General features: G+C 41.8%; 1 protein-coding gene across 1 annotated transcript in view; it reads right to left on the bottom strand.

Annotated features, from left to right (window-relative positions):
- LOC126101449 (D-altritol 5-dehydrogenase-like) overlaps positions 1–7,333 on the bottom strand; it is a 141,053-nt gene extending 133,720 nt beyond the window's left edge. Inside the window, exon 1 of the mRNA XM_049912103.1 lies at positions 7,184–7,333. Within this exon, the coding sequence (XP_049768060.1) occupies positions 7,184–7,333 (150 nt within the window). The remainder of the gene's footprint in view (positions 1–7,183) is intronic.
- Between the last annotated feature and the right edge of the window lie 5,646 nt (positions 7,334–12,979).

The raw sequence follows: 12,979 nt of genomic DNA, 5'->3' as shown, positions 1-12,979 counted from the left end.
AAGAAAATAACCTTATAATAAATACATTCAAAACAACTTTTCTAAACTTTTGTTTAAAGGGGGAAGCCTCAAACACTTCTGTGGCAAATTCTGGTGAAATTGTACTCATACTGGAAACAAAATTTTTAAGCTTATAGCTAATATGATTTTAAATAGCACACACACATAAACAAAAAAAAAAAAACAAATGTGACACAGATGAAAGTATGCTACACCCTACATGCTCAACTTCTTGACCAAAAAAAGAGCCATAAGAGCAATGCACCATGCACAACAGATTCCTGGAGGCTCCTTCCACTCCAGTGCATTTTTATTCATAAGTATGTGAGAAAGAGTTTAAAAGACATAAATAAAAACTTTATAATGAAAAGAATAGTTGCTACTCATCATATAGCAGAGATGCTGAGTCACAGAAAGCCACGACAGAAAGACTGTCAGAAAGTTAGCTTTCAGCCAACAAGGCCTTTGTCAAAAATAGACAAAACACACACACACACACACACACACACACACACACACACACACACAACTCACATTCACACGAACACAATCTCTGGCAGCTGGAGCCCAACTGCGAGCAGCAGCTAACTATTGGAGAAGCAATCGGATGGGGGTAAGGAGGAATCTGAGGTGGGGAGGGGAAGGATGGCCGGGAAAGTGGGGGGGGGGGGGGGGGGAGTAAAGTGCTGCTGGGAGCATGCAGGGACGAGGTAGAGGGTAGGGCAGCTACATGCAGTTGGGAGATTAGACGCAGGACAGGGGAGAGAGGAGGGTAGCAGAAAAGGAGGAAGGAAAAAGACAGGGTGCATCGGTGGAATAGAGAGCTGTTCAGTGCTGGCATGGGAGAAGGGAAGGGGCTAGATGGGTAAGGACAATGAGTAATGAAGGTTGAAGCCAGGAGGGTTATGGGAATGTATGATATATTGCAGGGAGAGTTCCCACCTGCACAATTCAGAAAAGCTGGTGTTGTCGGGAAGGATCCTGATGGCACAGGCTGTGAAGCAGTCACTGAAATGAAGAACACTGAGTTGGGTAGTGTGCTCAGCAACAGGGTAGTCCACTTGTTTCTCAGCCACAGTTTGTCAGTGGCCATTCATGCAGACAGACAACTTGTTGGTTGTTTTGTTTTTTATTTGTGAAGAACAACTGTAGGTTTGGTGTTTGGTGGGTGATGGAATACCACTGTGGGAGGGGTGGGAAGGATAGTGGGTAGGGCATTTCTCATTTGTGAAGAACAACTGGACCACCCTGTTGCTGAGCATGGCACCCAGCATGATATTCTTCATTTCAGTGACTGCTTTAAGGCCTGTACCATCTGGATCCTTCTCACCAACACCAGCTTTTCTAAACTACACCACTGAGAACACCGCCTGCAATATATTCTACATTGCTGTAACCCTCCTGGCCTCAACCTTCATTAGTCATTGTCCTTACCCATATAGTCCCTTCCCTGTTCCCACTTCAGCACTACACTGTGAAATATGGCATCCCGGCTACAGTCCCCAGTTGAAATATGTTTTCCCGGCTATGACACAAGTTGAAAATATGCTCACTATTTTTTATTTACTTAAATTTGCCATATTTCGTGACAGTACCTTTTTTGTTAGACGTTTGCAAGGCGATATTAGTCTTGGCTTCAGTTGTCTAAGTATGATTCCACAATGCATCTTTGTGGGTTGCAGAATTGACGTGGTTCAACGTGTTTCCCTCATTTTTGTGTTTCAAATACCAATTCTTCAAATGTAGTTTCTTCTTATAGTTAATACAAAAAATAACAGTAACATAATTCAAAATTATTTATGACAGCGACCTTCATATTGTTCTACCGTCAACACACACCAAGAGTTAACTGCCGACTGACTACAGTCAAAGACGACTCCAGTGTCAAAGATGTTTTACACAACACACAAGTTTCCACTTGTAATCAGTCTCTTTGCTATTCTTCAATACATTTACTAATAGTAATCAATATGCTTTCACTCTCAAAAACATAAGTAAATTAACATATAATAAGGCAAATTACAATAAATTCTGACAAAAAGTATAAGAAAACATTCACAATTTGGTATCGATAAATCCGGTAAAAAAAATAACATCTCCCAGATCCATTACAACTGCCCTCCATTCCACCACTGCACCCAGTCTTTTTACTCTTCTCCTTTTCCGCTATCCCCCATCTCTCCTCTACTCTCTATCTAACCTCCCAACTGCACCTAGGTGCCCTGCTCTCCACCTCATACCTGCATACTCGCAGTAGCACTTTACTGTCCCCTACCCCCACCATGCTATCCCTCTCCTTCCCTGCCCCAGCCTTCTCCTTACCCCCGCCCAATTGCCTCTCCCATAATGTGCCGCTGCTCGCAGTCTGGCTGCAGCTGTTAGAGACTGCAGTCAGGTGTGTGTGATTTGTATTTGTGTGTGTGTGTGTGTTGTCTATTTTTGATGAAGGTCTTGTTGGCTGAAAGCTAACTTAGTCATTTGGTGTGCCTTTCTGAGACTCAACATCTCCACTATATGGTGAGTAGCAACTATCCTTTTCATTATATTTTTATAGTTCATGTTGTATTTTCCATTGTTTAAATAATAACTTCAGTATACATGAATGTGATTCCAGGCAAAAAGATAAACTTCAAGTCCAGTCAGTACAGATATCAAACTTTACTACTTCCACTACAAAAAATGCTATACAAACGTACAATGGACTGCTACATAAAATAAAAGTTATTTCCTCATTTTTACTGTTTTATGCCTCCTAAAGGCATTCTTATTAGCTCAATACCTCTATTTAGTGGCACAATTTTTAAATCATGTGAATTACACGAGACTTGAAGCAAGTATACGCAAAAACTGGTACCACTCCTACAGCAAGATCTAATAGAATTAATTTATTGCACTATTTCAACATAGTTTGATGTTACAGGCCAATTGTATGTGTGTGTGTGTGTGTATGTGTGTGTGTGTGTGTGTGTCTGTGTTTCTGTGTGTGCATGTCAGTGTGTGTGCTCATACACATATGACATTGCACAATCTGTAGAGATTTACTGGATGAATAAAGAATTTGAATTTGAAATTAATGGTTTAGGTTTGAGGAACCTGTCCTGACTTCTATCTTCTTTGCACACAAATAATATAAACCACAGATAACAGCTGAAAGATAAAGCTATGTGCTATAAAACAGTACTACAATATTAATTTTCAGAGGGGCAAAGAAGAAATAATATTCTTGAATTTTGCACATTTAGTAGGTCTCTGTTCAGAGAGTAAGGAATGATTGGTCATGACATGAAACCCATAGTGTAAAAGCTTTGCACAGATGTGTTGGGCAGCATCTATAGTATGCCTGTAGATAGTGTCATGTAGCTCATCTGAATTCTGCGTGCACAGTGAGTGCACAAAGATGCCCAGAAAATAATGTTTCCTGACAAGCATGGGTGCCTGTCAAGAGATTATGCCTCATTTCATGCAACCCCACATAATTTAACTGTCATGCATTTCCTTCTTCCTGACAGCCACACACTGCAGGGGCAGTGAGGATACCCCTGAGTGTTTTTGATGGATAGTGTTTGATCATCCACCACATGGCCTTTTCATCACTACTGAAAGGAACCACTGACTATGAAGACAATATTTTGGCACAGATAATGAGCTGCAGTCCAGCATAGAAAATTGTCAGAAAGCACAGGAGACTGCCTTCTATGACAAGGGTATTGGAAAGTTGGTACAATGTTATGACATACGTCTAAATCAGAGCAGCAATTAAGTGTCTGGAAGGTGTAGTTAACTGTTGCAAATAAAACAGTTTTTATTTTCACTGTTGTTTCCATTTTATGACCAACTATCCCTTACTTTCTGAACAGCCCTTGTACAGTTACAAGCTTGGCCATGCCATATTACATTCAAGGATATCTGACAGTGAAATCACCAAATTATTTAAGATATCTGAAACTTGAAAATCCTTCAAGAAACTCTAGGAATAATTATCTTTTATTTTTCAAATATTTATGAGCATAAAAAGTACATGCATTGAAGTATGCATGTCAAGAAAGATATCTCACAAAGTCAAAATTTTAAAAACATATTGTACTTAAAGCAATAATCTAGATAATATATCAAGAATAACATTTAAAGACTAGCAAGGAATTAATGCAGCAAAATGTAAAACTGGGTGTGTAAAAGTTTCTATGCTGGATAAAGACACACACATATAAGGAGAAGAGAAAACATAAGCATATTTATGGGAAAAAAAGTAAGTGGTGGACACTAAACAAAAAGCGGGTGTATTACTATTCTCTAAAGATACTACAGGGATAATTGTACTTTCATTAATACAACACTTGCCAAGGAATGAGTCATTTGTTTGTAATAGATGATGAGGATTTATGTCCATAAACAGATCTGAGAAAGTGAATAATGATAGGAAAATGCAATAAAAGTCAATAATTTAATCTGTATTATCTACATGTTATTGAGATAAAAATGAACATTACATTTTCAATAGACAGTAAGCAACAGGATGTGTGACATTGTCATGATGAAGATACTGTGATATGGATGCCTGATATTGTAGTATTTACACCAGTCTTTGCTAGGAAGAGTTTTTTATTTAAAGCACAATATTTATTAAAATTTAAAAAAATATTCTTGTGGCCAAAGACTGGTATAAATATTACAGTTACAAATGTATCAACAGGACATTTACCAGAGAATTTTGAAGGAAGGTAAGTGATAGATTTAATTATTTGCTCTGATTGTAAGCACTAATTATGTTCAGAGGTTATTATTAAATAAATGGTCACCATTTTCCCATAAACTAAGTGGCATAAAGTTTCAGATTCTTATAAAATATCTTTCATGCAGCGTGGATGGGTGCTAATCAATAGCATATTGAATGGCTTCTTGCTAAAAAGATTTCTGTAAGTTAATTATGTCCAAAACAAAGAAAAGCACAATACAATACTTATACACAATACATACTGTGACTTCATCAGTTGCACTAGAAAATAAGGGAGAGCCAACAGTGAAAAAAATTTCTGAATATGCTTAGTGAAAAGTACTTGAACTGGAAACAACACACTACGAATCTTCTGAAATAATCAAATAGAGCTGATTTTGGGAATTAAAATTTCAGAAAATAAGCTGGCTTTTGTGTTCCAATTTTTTAAAGATACATAGACTAATACTCTGGAGAAATTGTACATTTAAGAAACAAAATATCTACATAGAAAAACATAGACCACAAATAACATAATGATCATGTAAGCAACTAAGAATGCTAATAATAACTCTGCAATGTAGTTGCATAATTATGAAGTCTGTCATTAACAGGCAGTGATATCTGGGAAACAACAGTAATATTAGACAATAAAAATACCCTCTCCTGTCAATAACATCAGAAGAGCCCCAGAAATTACAATACCTGTATTAGCATCCATGAGCATTACGCTAAGAATAAAAATCTCCTCCACAATTCAAACATAGCCTTACTCTTTTAACAAAGCAAAATTTTACAACCTTTAGAATTCAGTTACATCCACAGTAATCACAGTAAAAGGAAAATAGGCCATAAATACAATTTAGAAAATACGCTGAAATTCTTTTTGTTTTCCAATTTTTCCTTCTCCACAAAGGAGTTTTTCAATATAAAATCTCTCTTCTTTCTTCTGCCCCCACCTCCACCACTCCCCCCTCTACCCCAGCTACATGTGTTTGTTATTCAATAACGACACACATAAAAACAAGTTTTGCATCACCCTATCTCCTGAAGATAGATGTTGACTATGGGTATTGTATCACAGACACAGTCCCTTTGACTGTTCAGAGATGTCACTAAAGCCACCCAAAGATGCAAACAACCATGCATGAGCAGCGCCTATTAGACGGCGGGGGACCGACCGCTGATCAGTTCCAGTCATTCCACCAGGGAGGAGGTACATGGCTCACCTTGTCTGTAGTTCAACCATCCCTAGATGGTTAATACTGTGGTTTGATAGTGTCCACATTGTTACTTTGTGCCAGGAAGGGCTCTCAAGAAGGAAAGTGTCCATGTGTCTCCGAATGAACCAAAGGGATGTTGTTCGGACATGGAGGAGATACAGAGAGAGAGGAGCTGTCGATGACATGCCTCGCTCAGGCCGTCTAAGGGCTACTACTGCAGTGGATGACCGCTACCCACAAATTATGGCTTGGAGGAACCCTGACAGCAATGCCACCATGTGAATAATACTTTTTGTGCAGCCACAGGACGTCATGTTACGACTCAAACTGTGCACGATAGGCTGCATGATGTGCAACTGCATTCCCGATGTCCATCGCGAGGTCCATCTTTGCAACCACAACACCATGCAGTGCGGTACAGATGGGCCCAACGACATGCCAAATGGACTGCTCAGGAATGGCATCATGTTCTCTTCACCAGTTAGTGTATCATATGCCTTCAACCAGACAATCATTGGAGATGTGTGTGGAGGCAACTCAGTCAGGCTGAACACCTTAGACACACTTTCCAGCAAGTGCAACAAGGTGGAGGCTCCCTGCTGTTTTTGGGTGGCATTAAGGGGGGCCAACGTATGGTGCTGGTTGTCATGGAAGACACCATAATGGCTGTACAATACATGAATGCTATCCTCCGACCGACAGTGCAACCATATCGGCAGCATGTTGGCAAGGCATTCGTCTTCATGGATGATAATTCGTGCCCCCATCATTCACGTCTTGTGAATGGCTTCCTTCAGGATAACAACATCGTTTGACTAGAGTGGCCAACATGTTCTCCAGACATGAACCCTATCGAACATGCCTGGGATAGATTGAAAAGGGCTGTTTATGCACGACATGACCCACCAATCACTCTGAGGGATCTACACTGAATTGCCATTAAGGAGTGGAACAATCTGGACCAACAGTGCCTCGATGAACTTGTGGATAGTATGCCACGACGAATACAGACATGCATCAATGCAAGAGGGCATGCTACTGGGTACCGATGTGTACTGCAGTCCGCACCACTACCTCTGAAGGTCTCACGCAATGTGTGGTTTTCATGAGCAATAAAAAGGGTGGAAATGATATTTATGTTGATCTCTATTCCAATTTTCTGTACAAGTTCCGGAATTCCCAGAACCGAGGTGATGCAAAACTTTTTTCGATGTGTGTATAAGCCTAGATTGTATATTCTTACACTAACCTGCAGAATGGCAAGATCAGTGTGGCAGATGCCAGCATAGGCAACACGAACAATCACTTCTCTTGGTGGGCAGCGTGTCATGATGGGCAGCCGTGTCGGATACAGTCGTCGCAGACGCGTGTCCAGTTGAAGTGCTGCATAGTCCCCCATGTCACTGCCGCCACCTAATAGTATTGATTATGAATTTCACTTATGCAAAACTCAAATTGGATAGTGATTTGCAGATCAGTGTCAGTGTCTTGATCATACAATGACTTAAGATGGATAATAACCTGAGATAATACTTGTACTTGGATAAGTTAATCAAAAAGCTCAGTTCTGTGTGCTTTGCAGTCAGAAATCTCTCTCATTCTGTTGACCTCCAGAGATGAATACAAGCATACTTACACACTTTCAATCAATACTGTCCTAAGGCATAATCTACATCTACTTGATTACTCTGCAATTCACAATTAAGTGCCAGGCATAGGGTTCATTGAAACACCAAGTTATTTCTCTGCCATTCCATACTTGACAGCATCTGGGAAAAATGAACACTTAAATCTTTCCATGTGAGCTCTAATTTCTCTTATTTTATTATGATGATCATTTCTTCCTGGGGTCCAACAAAATATTTTTACAATCTGAGGAGAAAAATGGTGATTGAAATTTCATGAGAAGATCATGCCACAACACAAGAAACATTTGTTCTAATGATTGCCACCCTAGTTCCCATATCACATCCACGATACTCTTCCCCTATTTCACAATAATAGGAAATGAGCTTTTTCGATGTCCTCCATCAGTCATATCTAATTCAGATCCTACACTGCAACATTGCACAGCAACACTCCAGAAGAAGTTGGACAAGCATAGTGCAAGCAGACCTGTTGCATTTCCTAAATGTCCTGCCAATAAATCACAGTCTTTGGTTTCCTTTCTCCACAATGTTATCAATGTGATCACTTCACTTTAAGTTAGTTGTAAAAGTGGAATTTACAGGCTTTATATTTACAATGTAAGGAAAAGGTAAGACTGCTACTTACTGTAAAGGTGACATGTTAAGTTGCAGACACTTATACATTACCTTTTGGCTACATCTTCATTAGAAAAAGAAACACACACACATTCATTCATACTAGCAAGCACACCTCACACACACAACCACCATATCCAGCAACTCAAACCACAATGCAACTGTCATATGGAGTGGAAACAGCAATCTGAAGAGGATGGGAGTGGGTGGGTGAAGGGGGGGGGGGGGGGGGGGGAGCACTGTCCAGTGAAGTGGCTAGGGACTAGGCTGCCAACTGGTGCAACGTCAGGAGATAGAGGAACAGGGAGGTGGGGTATGAGCTAAAAAGGGGAGGACCGGGGAAAGGTGGGCTGATGCGTTGGCAGAGGGCAGCACACAAATTTGGGTGTGAGACAAGAATAGAGGGGAGGTGTAGGGCAGTATGGGTGGGAACTGTTGGGTCAAGGTTCTGGGAACAGTATGGTACTGTATGTTGAGGCCAGAATCTGAGAATGAGTTGTAAGGGTAACTCCGATGCGTGCCATTCAGAAAATGGTGGAGAGGAGGAAGCAGACAGGTTGGGCAGTGAAGTAGCCATTGAAATCAAGCATGTTATGTTCAGCTGCATGTTGTGCTGCAGGGTAGTCTACTTTGCACTGGTGGACAGCTGGTTAGTAGTCATACCAATATAAAAAGCTGTGCAATGAAGCTATATAAATGCATATACTGTTGGTGGTTGGTGGGTTTAATGTGGACAGAGGTGTAGATAGAGCGATCAGAGAGGAGGAGGGCAATGTGCAGAAATGTGGCACACTGAATTGAGGGTGGCCAGGTGAAGCAGATGGAGAGAAGGTGTTGAGATTCTGAAGGAATGAAGATAATGTCTCTTGGCCCTACGTCCAATTCATGAAGATATTATCAATGAACCTGAACCAGACTGGGGGACTCGCATTTTGGGAGGCTAGGAATTTCTCCTCGAGATGACACTTAAACAAGTTGGCATAGGAGATGCCATGTGGGTGCCCATGGCTGTACCGTGGATTTGTTTGTATACCTTTCCTTTAAAGGAGAAGTAGTTGCAGGTTAGGATAAAGTTAGTAAGGTGAATGAGAAATGAGGTGGTGGGTTTGGAGTCTGAAGGACACTGGGTAAGGTAGTGTTCAATAGCGGTAAGACCATGGGATGTTGGTGTATAGGGAGTTGGCATCAACAGTGACAAGTAGGGATCCAGAGGGTGAAGGGGTGGGGATGGTGGAGAGTCAGTGAAGGAAATAGTTGGTATATTTGATATGGGAGACTAGATTATCGGCAAGTTGGTTGGAGGTGTTGGTCAATGGGGACCGAAATAATTTCAGCAGGGACCAATAACCAGCCAATATCAGGCATCCAGGATTGTTAGACTTGTGGATTTTGGGGAGCATGTAGAAGGTGGGTGTGTGGCGTGTCATAGGGGTGAGGAGGGGAATGTATTCAGGGGAGAGGTTCTGGGAGGGGACTATGGTTTTAGACAGGGATTGGAGGTTATGTTGGACTTCTTGAATGGGATCACTCTGGCAGAGTTTATGGTGGAGGTACATATAATTGACAGAGGTTTTCTATTACGCTGTCAATGCCATTCATAACAACAGTGGTGAAACCTTTGTCTGTGGGTGGAATTATTAGGTCAGGATTTATTTTGAGGTTGTGTATGGTTATTCTTTCAGCCCCACAAAAATTTTAGTCTTATTCAAAGGCCTCAACTTTTGCCCTACATCAAAATTTAGCCATGCACTACTTGTCAAAGACTTATTCTCCATCTCCCGATACCTGCAATGGTAATACTTCTTTGCTACCAACCCCTCCAACCAAAACCACACTAATTCCAGCATTGAACCCTGCCTCTTCCAGTTCATACCACCATCCAACCGTGATCCTCCTCCCCTCCCACCTAATCACTTACTGGTCACCTTCAAGGAATTCCTTACCTCCAACTTAGCCCCACTGTCCTTCCCAGGCACCTTTCTCAGAACACCAACTTATCAGTAGAAGAAAGAACAGCCGTACTCAACCTCAAAACAAATTGTGACTTAATGATCCCACCTGCACACAAAGGTTCCACCACTGTTGTTATGAACAGCAGTGACAATGTGACAGAAAACCTCTCCCTGTTATATGTAACTCTATCTATAAATTCTGCCAGAGTGATCCCATCCCAGAAGTCCAACACAGCCTCCAATCCCTGCTTAAAACCACAGGCCATGAACACATTTCCCTCCTCACCCCTATGACACCCATGCACCCACCTTCGACATGTTCCCCAAAATTCACAAACCCATAAATCCTGGAAGCCCAATTGTGGCTGGTTATTGGGCCCCAACTGAAACAATATCGAACCCCATTGACCAGCACCTCCAATGAATTGCTGATAATCTAGCCTCTCACATCAAAGATACCAACTATTTCCTTCACTGATTTTCCACCATCCCCCCACCCCCCTTTACCTCCTGGATCCCTACTCGTCACTGTTGATGCCAACTCCCTATACACCAATATCCCTTATGCCCATTGTCTTACCACTATTGAACACTTTCCCAATGTCCTTCAGACTCAAAACCCACCACTCACCTTACTAACTTTATCCTAACCCACAACTACTTTTCCTTTGAAACGAAGGTATACAAACAAAACCACAGTACAGCCATGGGCACCTACATGGCACCCTCCTATGTCAACCTATTTATAGGCTATCTAGAAGAGACCTACCTGGTCTCCTAAAATGCCAGACCTCCTGTCTGGTTTGGGTTCATTGATGATATCTTCATGATCTGGATTCAGGTCCAAGACACACTATCTCTATTCCTTCACAACCTCAAAGACTCTTCTCCCATCCACTTCAACTGGTCATCCTCAACCCAGTGTACCACCTTCCTGGATGTTGAACTCCTCCTCTCTCATCGCTCTGTCTCCACCTCTGTCTATATTAAACCAGCCACCCACCAACAGTACCTGTATTTTGACAGCTGTCATCCCTTTCACACCAAAAAATCCGTCACATACAGCCTGGCCACCTGGGGATTGAGTATCCTCAGTGACGAGAACTCCCACGCCCAGTATGCTGAGGGTCTCACCAAGGCCTTCACAGACAGGCACTATTCCCCAGAACTAGTCTGCAACTAGATCTCCTGTGCCATATACTCTCACACCCCCAATCTTCCCACCACCCCAAAGGATCAACCACAGAGAAGTACATCCTTTGTCACACAGTACCACTCCAGACTGGAACAACTGAACCACATCCTTTGCCTGTGCTTCGATTACTTATCATCATGTCCTGAAATGAGGAACATCCTACCCAAGATCCTTCCAGCCCTCAAAAAGTGGTGTTCCATTCCACAACATCCTAGTCGATCACTATGCCACTCCCAATCCCAACCCCTTGCAACAAGGTTCATATCCCTGGGGTAGATCCACATGCAAGACCTGCCCAATCCATCCCCTCCACCTTCCCCCAGTACTTCCTATCCAACCCTATCAGAGGCTGGACCATGTGTGAAAGCAGCTATGTCATATACCAGCTCTGCTGCAATCATTGCACATCTTTTTATATTGGTATGACTACCAACCAGCACTCCAGGAAGAATGGCCACTGCCAAACTGTGGCCAAGAGCAAAGTAGACCACCCTGTTGCACAACATGTAGAACATAACATGCTTGATTTCTGTGGCTGCTTCACTACATGAGCAATTTGGATCCTCCCCTCCACCAACAACTTTCCTGTACTGCACTGATGGGAGGTATCCTTACAATACATTCTCTGCTCCTGTATTTACCCCGGTCTCAACCTGTGGTACCACACTGTCCCCATACCCTCGACCCAACAGTTCCTACTCCTTCTGTTTTATCACTTCATCCCTATTCTTCTCTCCCACCCAATTTTGTGTGCCACCAACAGTCTATCTTTCCCTGCTGCTCTCCTTTTTTGGTCTATTTCTCCCTCCCTACCCCACAGGCTCCTAATGCTGCACCTGTTGGCAGCAAACTCTGCCAGACAGTATTCCTCTTTCCTTCCGCCCATATACTGCTACACCCTCCCCTTCCTGCCCCTCCAGATTACTACTTCCATTCCGCATGACAGTTGTGTTCTGGTCCAAGCAGTCAGAGATGGTGACTATGTATGTGTCAGGTGTGCTTGCTTGTTTGAATGAATGTGTGTGTGTTTCTTTTTCTCACAAAGATTGTGGCTGAAAGCTGATGTGTAAGTGTATTTTAATTCTGCCCGTCTGCTACTTAATATGTTACATTTATGTTCCCAATCTACTTACACTGTTGATATTCCAGCCTGGAGTTTCTGCTATTTGATTTTTGTATTTTTTAATTTGCTTTGATCATCTGATGACTGTACCAGATGATAAATGATGGCCTCATCTGCAGAGAATCTAAGAGGACTGCGCTGTCTGTCTCCTAAATCATTTCTGTAGATCAGGGAAAGCAGAGAGCCTATAACATTTCCTAGGCAAATGCAGGCATCATTTTTGTTTTACTCTATGACTTTCCATCATTACTATGAACGGTGACCTTCCTGACAGGAAATCATGAATCCAGCTGCACAACTGCGACAATACTCCATAGGCTTAAAATTTGATTAGAGAACCCTTGTGGAGAACAGTATAAAATGCCTCCCAGAAATCTAAAAATATGAAATCAGTTTCACATTCACTATCAGTAACACTCATTACATCCTGAGAATTAAGAACAAGCTGTGTTTCACAAGAACAATATTTTCTGAATCCTTGTGGGCTGTTTGTTAATAAATAATTTTCTTT

Source organism: Schistocerca cancellata, chromosome 9, assembly GCF_023864275.1.
Source record: "Schistocerca cancellata isolate TAMUIC-IGC-003103 chromosome 9, iqSchCanc2.1, whole genome shotgun sequence".
Classification (NCBI taxonomy): domain Eukaryota; kingdom Metazoa; phylum Arthropoda; class Insecta; order Orthoptera; family Acrididae; genus Schistocerca; species Schistocerca cancellata.
Note: the sequence above shows the minus strand (reverse complement) of the source record. Positions and strands in the feature narration are given on the sequence as shown.